Source organism: Hyla sarda, chromosome 3 (assembly GCF_029499605.1).
Source record: "Hyla sarda isolate aHylSar1 chromosome 3, aHylSar1.hap1, whole genome shotgun sequence".
In the NCBI taxonomy this organism is placed as follows: domain Eukaryota; kingdom Metazoa; phylum Chordata; class Amphibia; order Anura; family Hylidae; genus Hyla; species Hyla sarda.
In genome coordinates this window covers 266125654-266142649 of record NC_079191.1, presented here as the reverse complement: position 1 = coordinate 266142649, position 16996 = coordinate 266125654, and the positions used below count along the sequence as shown (strand labels likewise).

Here is a 16996-nt window from a genome sequence, read left to right as displayed (position 1 = left end):
ATTTATCAATGTTGGTGTAACGTAGTAGAGATTTTACCCCTGTTTGCTTGGTGTATTGTTTAACATAGTAACATAGTTCGTAAGGTTGAAAAAAGGCCAGAGTCCATCTAGTTCAACCTATAACCCTAATGAGTCCCTACTGAGTTGATCCAAGGGAAGGCAAAAAACCCTCATACTAGAGGTAAAAATTCCTTCCCGACTCCAATTAGGCAGTCAGAATAAATCTCTGGACCAACGTTCTGTCCCTATAAATCTAGTATACATAACTATCAATGTTCTTATTCTTCAAAAATGCATCCAGACCCCTTTTGAACTCTTTTACAGAGTTCACCATGACCACCTCCTCCGGGAGATAATTCCACAGTCTCACTGCTCTTACAGTAAAGAACCCCCGTCTATGGTTGTGTAGAAACCTTCTTACCTCTAAACGTAGAGGATGCCCCCTTGTTATAGATACAGTCCTGCGTATAAATAGATCATGGGAGAGATCTCTGTACGGCCCCCTCATATATTTACACATAGTTATTAGGTCTCCCCTAAGCCTTCTTTTTTCTAAACTAAATAGCCCCAATTCTGATAATCTTTCTGGGTACTGTAGTCCTCCCATTCCTCGTATTACTCTGGTTGCCCGTCTTTGAACCCTCTCCAGCTCTACTATATCTTTCTTGTACACTGGTGCCCAGAACTGTACTCAGTATTCTATGTATAGTCTGACTAATGATTTGTACAGCGGTAGAATTATTTCCTTGCTGTTGGCATCTATGCCCCTATCGATGCACCCCATGATTCTATTTGCCTTGGCAGCAGCTGCCCGACACTGGTCACTACAGCTAAGTTTGCTATTAACTAAGACCCCTAAGTCCTTTTCTACGTCAGTTGTCCCAAGTGTTCTCCCATTTATTACATAACCCCGTCCGGGATTTTTCCTTCCCATGTGCATTAAATTACATTTATCAGTGTTAAACCTAATCTGCCACTTCCCAGCCAAAATCTCCAACCTATCCAGATCCATTTGTAACAGTGCACTGTCCTCTATAGTGTTTACCGCTTTACAGAGTTTAGTATCATCTGCAAAGATTGCTACTTTACTATTCAACCCATCTACAAGGTCATTAATAAATATATTAAATAGAACAGGACCCAAGACTAACCCCTGTGGTACCCCACTAGTAACAGTCACCCAATCAGAATAAGTACCATTTATAACCACCCTTTGTTTCCTATCACTGAGCCAGTTACTTACCCACTTACACACATTCTCCCCCAGCCCAATCCTTCTCATTTTATGCACCAACCTTTTATGTGGGACCGTATCAAATACTTTGGAAAAATGCAGATATACGACATCCAGCAATTGCCCCTGGTCCAGTCTGGAGCTCACCTCCTCATAAAAGCTGGTCAGGTTAGTTTGACAGGACCGATCCCTCACAAAGCCATGCTGATAAGGTGTCATACATTTATTTTTATCAATATACTCCAAAATAGCATCTCTTAGAAAATCCTCAAACAATTTACATACAACAGAGGTTAAACTAACAGGTCTGTAATTCCCGGGGTCACCTTTTGTCCCCTTTTTAAATATTGGCATCAAATTTGCCATGCGCCAGTCCTGGGGAACAGTCCCTGTTACTATAGAGTCCCTGAATATTAAAAATAGAGGTCTGTCTATTACAATACTTAATTCCATTAGAACTCGGGAGTAAATGCCATCTGGACCTGGTGATTTGTCTATTTAGATTTTTTGTAGATGGCACTGTACTTCTTCCTGAGTTAGACAGGTGACCTGTACTGGGGAGTTTACCTTATCTCGCTGTATTTCACCTGGCATTTCATTTTCCTCGGTGAATACAGTGGAGAAGAATTTGTTTAGTATATTTGCTTTTTCCTGATCCCTGTCTATAATTCCTTCCTCATCATTTTTTAATGGGCCTAAACTTTCATTTTTGACCTTTTTGCTATTTCTATAGTTAAAGAATATTTTGGGGTTAGTTTTAATCTCTTTGGCAATGAGTCTTTCTGTCTCTATTTTTGCGGCTTTTATCTGTATTTTACATATTTTAACTTTTTCTCTATAGCTTTTTAATGCTTCCTCACTGCCGTCCTGTTTTAGTAGTTTAAATGCTTTATTTTTGTCATTTATTGCCCCCGTAACATTTTTATTCATCCATATTGGTTTTCTTTTATTTCTGACCTTTTTATTCCCTTAGGGTATATACATCTTACAGTGAGAATTTAAGATATTCTTAAAAGTCTCCCATTTAGTGTCAGTTTTCATATTTTTGAGGACATCATCCCATTTTATATTGATAAGGGCTTCTCTTCTTAATTGATCGAACTTTGCTTTCCAAAAATTCATTATTTTTGTGGCTCCTCGCGAGATTCCCTTATTGAAGAACAAGTTATAATGTATTATATTATGATCACTATTTCCTAGGTGTCCTTCTACTTGCACATCAGTTACTCTATCAGATCTGTTGGTTAATATAAAGTCTAGTAGGGCTCCCCCTTTGGTCGGGCCCTGTACTATTTGGGACAGATAATTTTATTTAGCTATAGTCATAAACCTGTTTCCTTTATGAGATTCACAGTCTCCCAGTTAATATCAGGATAGTTAAAGTCCCCCATTATTATCACATCATTCTGATTTGCTGCTGTTACGCCGATTGCTCTGGGTCCCTGTTCCTCCCCGGAGCGCTTGCGGCATTCTCCTGGATGCAGCGCCCCGGTCAGACCTGCTGACCTGGGAGCGCTGTTCTAGTATCACCGGCGGGGATGCGATCCCAATCCCCTCACCTGCCCTGTCCTCCTCCTGTCCCGTCCCGGCGTGTGCGGCCCCGCTCTCTAGGGCACGCGCACGCCGGCTCTCTGAAATTTAAAGGGCTAGTGCACCACTAATTGGTGCCTGGCCCAATTAAGTGTAATCACTCCCTACACATAAAAACCCCTTCCTGTCCTTGCTGGATCTTGTTGCCCTAGTGCCCTGAGAAAGCGTTTTGTGTGTATCCCTAGCCTGTGTATCCAGACCCTTTGCCGTTTCCCCTGACTACGAACCTTTGCCGCCTGCCTTGACCTCTTGCTACGTCCGACCTTGCCTTCATTTTATGCTTGTGTACCATGCCTATCTCAGCTGTCAGTGAGGTCGAGTTGCTATCAGGGGATACGACCTGGGAGTTACCGCCGCAGCAAGTCCATCCCGCCTTGCGGCGGGCACTGGTGAAAACCAGTAACTTCTTAGAAACGGTCCCCTGGTACAGCCCACGCCATCGCCTCACTGACACGGAGGATCCACTACCCATATCCTACCCGCATACTGGTCCGGTTCCTGACAGCTGCCTTGTTTATTTGCTTCAGTAATTGATCTTCTGCCTCTTCCATTATGTTTGGTGGCTTATAACAAACCCTACCCGAATTTTTTTTTATTTTATCGCCATATATTTCTACCCATAATGACTCCACATTATCGTTTCCCTCCCATATATCCTCCCGCAGTGCGTTCTTCAGACTCAATTTCACATAAAGACAAATCCCTTCCGTTTTTTCCGATCCTTCCTAAATAGACTATATCACTGTATGTTGACCGCCCAGTCACAACTGTCGTCCAACCAAGTCTTTGTTATACCCACTTTGTTGTAATTTTCTTCACACATCAACCACTCCAGTTATCATGCAATTCAATGGTGTATGATTTTTCTTCCTATGAAGTCTATCCCGATTAACTATTCTAACCCTTCCCTCCGCTCCACCCCCAGGTATATTACTAAGTCCCCCCTCTCTATCTACACTATCTTCCCCCTCTATGTTGTAGGTTCCCTCCCCCCCAGTCCCTAGTTTAAACACTCCTCCACCCTTCTAGCCATCTTCTCCCCAAGCACAGCTGTACCCTCCCCATTGAGGTGCAGCCCGTCCCTACAGTAGAGCCAGTATCCGACAGCAAAGTTGGCCGAGTTCTCCAGGAACCCAAACCCCTCCTTCCAACACCAGCTTCTGAGCCACTTGTTTACTCCCTGATCTCCCACTGCCTCTCTGGTGTGGCTCGTGGTACAGGTAATATTTCAGAAAATATTACCTTGTAGGACCTTAAGCTTGAACCTCCAGTTGCACAGTTGCTAAATATTTGCCAAAAAAAAGTCCAAAGCACTTGATATATTGTGTGCAATTATAGAAACCAGTGAGCTGCAGAGATTGGTTTAAGCTTTGTGCTCTAGCATCTGACACTTTTGTATATGTCCTATTAGGTGGTGTAGGTTTGCGCAAACAAAGTAGGCTTTGAGCAACAAAAAAAAAAAAAAACACTTCTAAATTTAATTTGTGCAAATAATAAATACAGCTCCACTGCAAAAAGTGTGGTATGGTGCACTAAACAGTAGACAACTTTGAAAGATGTTCTTCTTAACCCCTTAAGGACTAAGGGTTTTTCCTGTTTTCGCATTTTCATTTTTTCCACATCACCTTCTAAAAATCATAACGCTTTCAATTTTGCACCTAAAATTCTATATTATGGCAAATGTTTCACGCCATAATTCTACTTTGCAGAGACATTAGTCATTTTACCAAAATATCTACGGCAAAGCGGAAAAAGAATTCATTGTGCGACAAAATTGAAGAAAAAAATGCAATTTTGTAAATTTTGGAACCTTCCGTTTCTACGCAGTGCTTATTTTGGTAAAAATGACATCTTATCTTCTGTAGATCCATACGGTTAAAATGAAACCCTATTCATATAGATTTGATTTTGTATTACTTCAAAAAAAAAATCATAACTACATGCAGGAAAATTTATACGTTTAAAATTGTCATCTTCTGACCCCTATAATTTTTTTTTTCCGCGTAGGGGCCGGTATTGGGCTCATTTTTGCGCTGTGATCTGAAGTTTTTGTCGGTACTATTTTTATATTGATCAGACTTTTTGATCGCTTTTATTCATTTTTTCATGATATAAAAGTGACCAAAATACACAATTTTGGACTTTGGAATTTTTGGGCGTGTACACCATTGACCGAACGGTTTAATTAACAATATATTTTTATAGTTCAGACAATTACTCATGCGGCAATAGCACATATGTTTATTTTATTTTCTCAGTTTTTTTTTAAATGGGAAAAGGGGGGTGATTCTTACTTTTATCAGGGAAGGGGCTAAATTATCTTTATTTATTTTTTCACACTTTTATTTTTTTTGCAGTGTTATGGACCCCTAGTGGCTATTACACTGCACACACTGATCTGCTACACAGATCATTGCTGTGCATTGACACGGCAAAGATCAGTGTTATCGGCGGTCGATTGCTCAAGCCTGGTTTTCCGGCTTGGAGCAATCAATCGCCGATCGGACGCGACGGAGGCAGGTAAGGGGACATCCACTCGCATTCTAGCTGATCAGGACATTGCGATTTCACCACGATGTTCCCGATCAGCCCAACTAAGCTGTTGGGAATCTTTCATTTTCATTTTAGACACGGCAATCAACTTTCAATGCCACGTCTAAAGGGTTAATAGAGCACGGCACAACGATCAGTGCCACATGCTATTAGCCCAGGGTCCCAGCTTTCATTAGCCACCAGGCCGAACTGTGACCTTGCGTTATATACCGGTACCGGGCGCAGGGCGTACAGGTACGCCCTGCGTCCTTAAAAGATTAAAATTATGCAAAAATTGCTATTGCACAAAATTTGCAGGGACATTTAGAACATTCAAGTGGTGTAAAAGCCAAAGAAAAATGTCCCCAATATCCCTCTGATAACAATGATCTGCCAGTGCACATGGTATGTAGTGTTGAGAACATATTATTTGGTTGCCTGTAGTTTGGGAAAGAGGGAGGGGAAAGAGGGGGCTAAAAACTTTGTATGTGAGCCTCATACTATACTGTAAGGTGGGAGGGCAGCAAAGAGGAGGCAGTCCTCTGCATTGTTAGTGTATGTTCCCCTTTTGTATATTTTTGGTTAATTGTGATTGCTCCATCCAGTACATATGAGATGTAACTTGAAGCTTTTGGACCCCAAAGCAAAATCTGCAGCATGAGTCCATTTCTACCATGTGCCATTTACTAATGGTATAATACTGGTCTCTTATGGGGACTTTGTATAATATATGTAGAGTTGCACAATAATGATGAATATTATGAGTTTAATCTCATATGTATCAGAATATGTTTGCTGCTTGTTTTCATAAATTGATCTATAACTTCAAGTGACACAAAAAATAAACTTTTATTCTCTGAAACCTGTAAGAAGGTGCTTATACATATGGTGGTTTGCAGTATTTTCAGTGCTATTTTGCTGAATCCATGGCAAAAAAATTTAACAAAATTGTGACGTAAACAGGCATCATACTACAGTTTATGCTTTAACATACCACAAGGTATGAACTTACTTACTGACATTAACATAAATGTATGAGATTAACTTAAATCTGTTTGGTAAAAACTCTGGTTTATATCTCTGTTCATCAAATGAGAAAGCAACAGCTGTTTAGGAGAGCACTCCCAACCCAAATTTAGTAACACATACACCAAAGATTCTGGCTTACCTCCAAATCATTAAAAAATAAGTGTGCATCGGCGAGGTTGAAAATCATTTCTTCCATTCGCAGTCCAAGAGTCACAGCTGTTGGTGAATCCTTTAAAACATGAAGTATTACAAAGTCTCAATGAGATATGTAACTTGACTAAAATTATTCACATCAGGGATTTGATCACAGTTGTCTTACTCATTTTCTTTGAAATCTCTAAACTTTAAAAGCTGGTAATGTGCTTTCCATGGTTGTGTCAATACTGGTGTTGGCACAATGTTCTTCCTGTCGTTGTCTGCACCCTTGGTTTTCACTCATGTCTGTTTATTGCTATGCTATTCAATATTTACCACTAAGAACACATCATAAAATTAAAGTAGTAGGAAAGTTATAGGGCATTAAGATGCCCTTATAAAGCTAAATTAGACCCCCAGAAGTAGCAACCAACATAAAAAGTACTGTTATAATGTAGCGCCCTGTTCCTCAATGGGCTTTTTGGACAAGTCAATTAACACATTCCATTTATTTAACCCCTTAAGGACTCAGGGTTTTTCCGTTTTTGCACTTTCGTTTTTTCCTCCTTACCTTTTAAAAATCATAACCCTTTCAATTTTCCACCTAAAAATCCATATTATGGCTTATTTTTTGCGTCGCCAATTCTACTTTGCAGTGACATTAGTCATTTTACCCAAAAATGCACGGCGAAACGGAAAAAAAAATCATTGTGCGACAAAATCGAAAAAAAAAAACGCCATTTTGTAACTTTTGGGGGCTTTCGTTTCTACGCAGTGCATATTTCGGTAAAAATTACACCTTATCATTATTCTGTAGGTCCATACGGTTAAAATGATACCCTACTTATATAGGTTTGATTTTGTCGCACTTCTGGAAAAAATCATAACTACATGCAGGAAAATTTATACGTTTAAAAATGTCATCTTCTGACCCCTATAACTTTTTTATTTTTCCACATACAGGGCGGTATGAGGACTCATTTTTTGCGCCGTGATCTGAAGTTTTTATCGGTATGATTTTTGTTTTGATCGGACTTTTTGATCACTTTTTATTCATTTTTTAATGATATAAAAAGTGACCAAAATACGCTTTTTGGGACTTTGGAATTTTTTTGCGCGTACGCCATTGACCGTACGGCTTAATTAATGATATATTTTTATAGTTCGGACATTTACGCACGCGGCGATACCACATATGTTTATTTTTTATTTTTTTTACACTGTTTTATTTTTTTTATGGGAAAAGGGGGGTGATTCAAACTTTTATTAGGAAAGGGGTTAAATGACCTTTATTAACACTTTTTTTTTACATTTTTTTTGCAGTGTTATAGGTCCCATAGGGACCTATAACACTGCACACACTGATCTCTAATGCTGATCACTGGCGTGCATTAACACGCCTGTGATCAGCATTATCGGCGCTTGACTGCTCCTGCCTGGATCTCAGGCACGGAGCAGTCATTCGTCGATCGGACACCGGGGAGGCAGGTAAGAGCCCTCCCGGTGTCCGATCAGCTGTTCGGGACGCCGCGATTTCACCGCGGCGGTCCCGAACAGCCCGACTGAGCAGCCGGGTCACTTTCACTTTCACTTTAGAAGCGGCGGTCAGCTTTGACCGCCGCTTCTAAAGGGTTAATACCGCACATCGCCGCGATCGGCGATGTGTGGTATTAGCCGCGGGTCCCGGCCGTTGATTAGCGCCGGGACCCACGCGATATGATGCGGGATCGCGGCGCGATCCCGCTTCATATCACGGGAGCCGGCGCAGGACGTAAATATACGTCCTGCGTCGTTAAGGGGTTAAAGGAGTAGTCCGGCGCACACTTTTTTCATTTTATCCCATCCGGGCTGCAAAATAAAAGAAAACACACTTTATCTTACCTGCCAACGAGCCCCCGGAGCTCCGGTACAGGCGTTCGGTCCCCGGGCTGTATTCTTCTTACTTCCTGCTAGCCCGGCACGTCACACAGAGCTTCAGCCTATCACTGGCCGCAGCGATGTCCCGCCTCGGCTGGGGATAGGTTGAAGCTCCGTGTGATGTGCCGGGCTAACAGGAAGTAAGAAGAATACAGCCCGGGGACCGAACACCTGTACCGGAGTCTACCGGAGCTCCGGGGGCTCGTTGGCAGGTAAGATACAGTGTGTTTTCTTTTATTTTGCAGCCCGGACAGGATAAAATGAAAAAAATGTGCATCGGAGTACTCCTTTAAGTTTAACATGTAGCAGCTAGCAGAATGTGCTCACTACAATGGCACTGCATTTCCACTCAGCCTTTAATACTTTAAATTGGGCTGTTTGATAGAGTAATGTGAATATTATAATTTAAAGGCATCTGTCCCATTAAGGGTAAATGTATACATTTAGCATAAGGAAACAGAGACATCTGAGTGGATGTCAGGAATCTGCTTAGATATGCTTGCTTGTCTATCGAGACAGCGCATTTCTGAGCAGTCCTTGTGCCAGCTTATTGTGCCAGAACCTGCAGCCTGTGGAATGTTCATCTGTAAATGTTGGCCATGTAAATGGGTCCTTACATTTGTTTACCCTCACATAATTTAATATATCTTCATTGTGATCACATCTGTTACAATAGCTACACAATAGAGGCCACAAGAACATTGCAGTTATTACCTGCTGTAAATATCCAAATAGCTCTTGTAAAAATCAGATCTATAGATTAACTACCAGATACTCTAATTTAAATGTATTAGTGTTCTAAGTCAAGGGGGTAACCTAATGTTATTAAATGTGGATAAAAAAATGTGGATAAATCAGTAGTATTTATTTTTCAAATTAAGTATTTTGCAGTCACTTGCCACCAAATGTAGGCATCTCCCCATCTTTCTTTATAGCCACATCTGACCTAGAAGAATGAGAGGAGGGGTCTGGGAAGGCCTAGCGGGGCTCCTAGCGATATAGTCATGCCCCCAGTGCACCAAAGAGCTAATCTGCATATTGAATAAAAAAAATAAAAAAACCTTTTCCCAGACAACAAGGCAGCATGCCAAAATACTAATGGTAGCATTCATTACACAATTACACCCTCTATTTAGCAACATCAGCCGTTTATTTTAGCAAAAATGGGTGGCAGACTTCCTATTGACTTGGGTCCTATGAACCCACCTTATGCCGTCATTTAAAGGGGTTCTCCGCTGCCCTGCCTTCCAGAGCTCCGCTCGCAGCGTCCGGAAGTTTATTACTCTGAACTCTGTGTGCGGGCTTCCGTGTTCGAGGCCACCCCCTTGTGACATCACACCCGCCCCCTCGCGATGTCACGCCCGCCAGTGGTCGCGCCCCTTTCCCATAGACTTTCGTTGAGGGGGCTGGCGTGACATCATGAGGGGGCAGCCTCGAACACAGAAGCATGCACACAGAGTTCGGAGTAATAAACTTCTGGATGCTGCGGAAGGCAGGGCAGCGGAGAACCCCTTTAACACTAGCCCCGCTTAAAGGGGTACTCCATCCCTAGACATCTATTCCCTTATTCAAAGGATAGGGGATAAGATGTCTGATTGTGGGGGTCCCGCAGTTGGGACCCTTGCAATCTCTGTGCAGCACCCAGCGTTCGTTTAGAATGCTGGGTGCCGGCGGTGGGGTTCGTGACGTCACCACCATGACCCTCGTGATGTCACACCATGACCCCTCAATGCAAGTCTATGGAAGGGGGCGTGGCGACACCCCCTCCCATAGACTTGCATTGAGGAGGCGTGGTGTGACGTCATGACCCCCGACCGCCCGCTCCAAGAGTTCAGAACAAAATGTTCCAAACGATGGGGCAACGGACTACCCCTGTAAGAAACCTTCTTGAGATTGTTGAGGAATTTGAGGCCATTCAAGTGAATGACCATCTATGTGATGTAATGCTGTTTGTTATGTTCTCTATGATATCCATATACAATAATATGGCATATGGAAATGGCTTGCCTTAAAATATACCCCATTTAACCAAAGCTAAACCTGCAAATTATAAACAAACTTTACATTATGATTAATCCAGGGTTGAATTCTCGGGTTACATAAACAAGGAGATACGTATTAATGATAATGAATGATGCATGTTCAACATACATTACCCCACTGTGTTTTAGATTTTTTGCTTCATTATGAGTATACAGAACAGCTTAAACCCTAGTCTCCATTATATGCAAAATCTTAAAACAAGATTAACTAACACATGCCAGTGAGAGATCAATGTCACTGGGTGGTGAAAAAACTGTTAATAAGGGAATAGGAATGTCCCATATAAACCTAACAGATGATGATAGACTTCTAACACATGTGCTGTCTCATCAACCAAACTTTATTGAACCCAATTCCCCAGCGAGAAAGGATTTGTACTCAATCTTATATTACATCTCTGGATTGTGATCTGCTACATATGACTACAAAGGAGATAAGGCAATGTTGGAGTCAAGTGCTAATAAGCAGTGTCCAGGGTATTATCAGGAGATATGTGCTGCAGATGTAACTATTCGCGCCATATTATACTAATGGCTCATTCGGTTGCTTTCATAGGCAGAACATTGGTATGGTGCTTTTGACTAATCATTGTGCACGCTCTGGGGTTATGGAAAGATCAGAAAAAAACATTGCTGCCTTCTTCCAGAAAGAAACACACCACTCGTACCAATGGGCTGTTCCAGTTATTGCAGTTCAGCCTCATCCAACATCTGCTCTATAAATTGTTTTTTTTTTACAACTACCTTAGTTTTCTCTTTCTGGTTACTTTGTGAGTCATATTATTGTCACCATCGGAACTGAATGTTGCACCATAACCTGATGATCAAACCCTAACACTATATGAATGGTTTAGAGAAAAAGGAAAATTCCAACACTTTTGAGTACACCTCAAGGTCAGACTACCTTGAGAATACAAATAATCTTAAAGGGTACTACAGTGGAAATTATTATAATTATTTTTTAAATCAACTGGTGCCAAAAAGTTAAACAGATATGTAAATTATGCAATCATGTCCCTTATTTGGGAACAGAGGTGCGGTGTCAGGCATGTATCATGGCAAGGACACCGGGTACCTCAGCGTGGAGGTGACAACTGTAACGTACTTCCGTTCTTCATAAGACCAATGGACTAATGGTCTGAAGAAGTACGGAAGTACGTTACAGCTGTCACCTCCACGCTGAGGTCCCCGGCGTCCTTGCCATGATACCTGCCTGACACCGCACCTCTGTTCCCCGCTATTTCCAAACAAAGGACATGAAGTTACGACTGTGGTGAGTGCCATCTTATTATCTCATCTTTGCATATTTGGATTGTTTGCCTCTCTTAAAAGATTGAGCACCACCTGGATCATTGTTATTCACCTGCCGTGAAACTGCATATTCCCGGACTATGAGCAGTGCCGGTCTCTTTCTCATAAGATTTAGATTTGTAAATTACTTCTATTTAATCCTTCCAGTACTTATCAGCTGCTGTATCTCACAGAGGAAGTTGTATAGTCCTTTGCTGCCTGACCACAGTGCTCTCTGCTGACACATTTGTCCATGTATGGAACGGTCCAGAGTAGGAGAGGTTTGCTATGGGGATTTGCTCCTACTCTGGACAGTTCCTGACAAGGGCAATGGTGTCAGCAGAGAACACTGTGGTCAGACAGAAAATAACTATACAACTTCCTCTGTAGTATACAGCAGCTGATAAGAACTGGAAGGATCAATATTTTTATATAGAAGTAATTTACAAATCTGTTTCTGTCTGGCACCAGTTGATTACATTTTTTTTCCCTCCAGGGTACCCCTTTAAAGAGCATTTCGGGTTGTCAAAGCCAGCATCTCCTGTGTGCATTAAAACACACACATTTTTTAGCTCTTCTTGTCCTGGTAAAGTCTAAAATGCACTAGCTGTCCCAGTTGTGTATAAAAAAAAAACTAAAAATAAATAAAAAATACTGTGACCTGTCGTCTCTTTAACATTATCTATTTACATATTTCCCCCCAAAAAATCTGTCTAAACCTGAACAATATAACTATGATATTACATCTGCAAAAATCATCATGAATGACAGGTCACAATGGGTCACATACCAGGGTTAAAATTTGTCACTTCAGTAGATATCTAAAAATAAACGTGTGGAAGCCTTATGGTGTCATCACAGTCAATGCTCCGGTCTTTGCATTAATATGAAAGCATTATAAATGACGGGCATTCATTCTCACTCCGTGAAGACTATAATTTTAAGATGCCCAAGATATCTACTGTATAAGGTAGATTTCAGAATCTGGATCTCTGCCATACTTGTGATTATATGTCCACAACAGCTGTTTTTGTCTCACATCTATATGAGACAAAAATGTATATCAACATATAAGTGATATAGTTCTCTCTGCTGGACTATTATAGTTATTGGAATAATTTCTTAAGATTGCTGGAAAAAAATCATAATTGGAGTGCCCACTTCTGGTGCTGTTCTCACTTGTTTATACACTCTTTGGGCATATTCAGAGTTAATTTTGCAGGTGTAGATTACACCAATGAAGGCTCATGGAGATGGTACCAATTTGAGTTGGCATCACTGTAATGCCCGGCAGGCATCATGAGCTTGTTTTGTTAAGTGGGGTCACTGCAAACTTTAAGTAACATTCATCCATATAAATCTGGAAAAACTATGATCCACAAGCCAAACCGGAGCCTAGGATGTGGTTCATACTTGTAATGATGAACATAAATGAGGTGTTCAGTCATGATTCTGTTTAATGCACACAGCAGATTTAAAAACCAGGCAAGGTTCTGAATTCTACCACAAAGCTTTATTTGGATTAATTTGCACTTCCCTAAGTTCTTATAAAATGTGCTCGGAACTTCTAGTTCTGTCATACAGAAAACTCATCCAATGATTTCACCCTTACTAAGTCACCAGATGCTTATTTGTGAAGCCTGAATCATGAAATGGTAAAATAAATCACTCTAAAAACTGGCTTAATGAAGGTGTAGAAAAAAAAAAGATTGATTTTATAAAGGACAACTTACCCTAAAAGGAGATGACAAAAAAACAAAGGAACCTTCAGATACTGGTTTCCTCCATTTTAAAGTTGACATATCAAAATGCGTAAAGCTTAACTATAGGCCCATGCACACTGATAACATTTTGCTCGGAAATTCTAGTGCAGAAGAGTCCTATTGCTGGCAACGGGATTACTATGCACAGAGAACACTGCAGAGTTTTCGAGGCGGACTTTCCGCCTAAAAAAACCCCCAAAAATGTTTGCCAGAACATTTCACTTGTTCAGTGTTATCGCGATTTCTGCTCCGCAGACATTGTCCTCTATGAGGAAGTTAAATCGGCCTGAATGGAGAAGTAGATGATTTCAGCTTTTTTCATCATTTTCCTCATCAATGTCCCTCCTGACTTTCCTTAGTGTGAACAGTGGAAAGTCTGTATTCTTCCCATAAATGTGTTCTATGTAAGTCTATGGGAAAGTAGTTGTCTGAGCACACAATATACAGTCATGGCCGTAAATGTTGGCACCCCTGAAATTTTTCAAGAAAATGAAGTATTTCTCACAGAAAAGGATTGCAGTAACACATGTTTTGCCATACACATGTTTATTCCCTTTGTGTGTATTTGAACTAAATCAAAAAAGGGAGGAAAAAGAGCAAATTGGACATAATGGGCTGGACAAAATTATTGGTACCCTTAACTTAATATTTGGTTGCACACCCTTTAAAAAAAAACAAAAACAAAAAAAACTGAAATCAGTCGCTTCGTATAACCATCAATAAGCTTCTTATACCTCTCATCCAGAATGTTGGACCACTCTTCCTTTGCAAATTGCTACTGGTCTCTCTTATTGGAGGGGCGCCTTTTCCCAACAGCAATTTTAAGATCTCTCCACAGGTGTTCAATGGGGTTTAGATCTGGACTCATTGCTGGCCACTTCAGAACTCTCTAGCGCTTTGTTTCCATCCATTTCTGGGTGCTTTTTGACGTTTGTTTGGGGTCATTGTCCTGCTGGAAGAGCCAAGATCTCAGATGCAAACCCAGCTTTCTGACAGTACAGAGCAACCCAAAATCTGTGGGAATCCTCAGATTTCATGATGTCTTGTACACATTCAAGGCACCCAGTGCCAGTGGCAGCAAGACAACCCCAAAACTTCATTGTACCTCCACCCTATTTTACTGCTTTACTGTGTTCATTTCTTTGTAGGCCTCATTTCATTTTCGATAAACAGTAGAATGCCAGTATCTTGGTCTCATCTGTCCACAAGAAGTTTTCCCAGAAGGATTTTGGCATCCTCAAGTTCATATTGGCAAAATGTAGTATTGTTTTTTTGTGTCTCCATTTCAGCAGTAGGGTCTTCCTGGGTCTCCTGCCATAGGGCTTAATTTCATTTAAATGTCGACAGATAGTTTGCGCTGACACTGATGCTCCATGAGCCTGCAGGACAGCTTGAATATCTTTGGAACTTGTTTGGGGCTGCTTATCCACCATCAGGACTATCCTGCATTGGCACCTTTCATAAATGTTTCACTTCCGTCCATGCCCAGGGAGATTAGCTACAGTGCCATGGGTTGCAAACTTGTTGATAATGTTGCCCACTGTGGACAAAGGCAAATCTAGATCTCTGGAGATGGACTTGTAACCTTGAAATTGTTGATATTTCTCCACAATTTTGGTTTTCAAGTCCTCAGACAGTTCTCTTCTCCTCTTTCTTGTCCATGCTTAGTGTGTCCACACAGACGCACAATGCAAACACTAGGTGAACTTCTCTCCTTTTTTTATCTGCTTTCAGGTGTGATTTTTATGTTGCCCGCACCTGTTAATTGCCCCAGGTGAGTTTAAAGGAGCATCACTTGCTTGAAACAATCTTATTTTTCCACAATTTTGAAAGGGTGCCAATAATTTTGTCCAGCCCATTTTTTGGAGTTTGGTGTGACATTATGACCAATTTGCTTTATTTTTTCCTCCCTTTTTTGGTATAGTTCCAATACACACAAAGGGAATAAACATGTGTATAGAAAAACATGTGTTACTGTAATCCTTTTCTGTGATAAATACTTCATTTTCTTGAAAAAATTTCAGGGGTGCAAACATTTATGGAGAGATGAGCGAATTTTTGAAAAATTTGATTCAGCTGATTCGGCCGAGTTGACGGCAGCATGAGGAGACCATATAGTGGCTTAATGACACATCCTGGAGGTGGCGGAAGCATGAGGAGACCATATAGTGGCAGAATGAGACAGCCTGGAGCTGGCATCAGCATGAGGAGAACATATTGTGGCAGAATGAGCAAGCCTGGAGGTGGCAGTGATAGAGATGACCATTATGATTTTGATGACTGATCAATATATATATTAAAAATAGATATATATATGCTAATGTTAATCAAGTGCTGCAGAAAAACAATATTATCCTTATGAGAGATATCAGCTTTCTATTTTCTTGTAACTAAGATGAAGACCTTGGGACGACACCCAAAGACGCAAGATAAAGAAGAAGTTGGAGACAAAACATCTGAGAAATATGTGCAGACTGTGCAGAGTGATGGATACATTTGGAGATTTCTGTTGGAATAGGGAGGTTGCAGCATGATGACCTATGATTGAGAAGAGACCGGGTGCTTAGAATGAAAGTTTACGTATTATGCAGACGCAAATACTTAAACAACCAATTAAAGCGTAGCAAGAGGATTTTGATGTGATAACTAACCTCCCCTTTTTGTCAACTGTAAAAAACAATGTATTTCCATATAATAAACAGAACTCCTTGGGACAGCTAAACTTCTGCTGAGAAGGAAATTTATACAAACTTTTTGTCTGGTGTTTATTTCTTGTGTTGACACTCAGCAGTGTACTAATTTGAACAGCGGAAGTCATTCCCATTTCAAGGCCTAACCAGCAGCCAACCTTAACAGCAGCATCAGGAGTCCTGAAAATGACCCAGTGAAATGGTGGCTGGCAATACCAGTACGCGATGACGAAGGTGAGTGAAAAAAGGAGAACTTGGCATCAGATGTGTGGCCTCAGGCGGGTGGCAGGTAGTTATGTTGCGAACATAAAATTTTCGGTTCACGAACGCGAACTTCCGCAAAAGTTTGCAAACCGGCGAGCCATTGACTTCAATGGGCAGGCGAATTTTAAAACCCACAGGGACTCTTTCTGGCCACAATAGTGATTTAAAAGTTGTTTCAAAGGGACTAACACCTGGACTGTGGCGTGCCGGAGTGGGATCCATGGCAAAACTCCCATGGAAAATTACATAGTTGATGCAGAGTCTGGTTTTAATCCATAAAGGGCATAAATCACCTAACATTCCTAAATGGTTTGGAATAACGTGCTTTAGCCCCCTTTAGGCAGCACATAGAGCCCCCCTTTAGGCATCACATAGTTAGATTCCCCCTTTAGACAGCACATAGATTCCCCCATATTAGGCAGCACAAAATAAATGTTTTCATCAAATCAAGATGAAAGCAGTGGCCAGAAAAATTGCAGCAGCAGAAAAAGTGCAGCACCAGAGGCCAGA

General features: G+C 41.1%; 1 protein-coding gene across 11 annotated transcripts in view; it reads right to left on the bottom strand.

Moving 5' to 3' along the window:
• EYA4 (EYA transcriptional coactivator and phosphatase 4) overlaps window positions 1-16996 on the bottom strand; it is a 401807-nt gene that overhangs the window by 26750 nt on the left and 358061 nt on the right. For all 11 annotated transcript variants that reach the window (XR_008891352.1, XM_056566571.1, XM_056566572.1 and 8 more), the window contains one exon: window positions 6525-6614. Coding sequence is in view for 10 of the 11 variants with exons in the window: in XM_056566571.1 (XP_056422546.1) it covers window positions 6525-6614 (90 nt within the window). In the remaining variant the exon portion in view is untranslated. The remainder of the gene's footprint in view (window positions 1-6524; window positions 6615-16996) is intronic.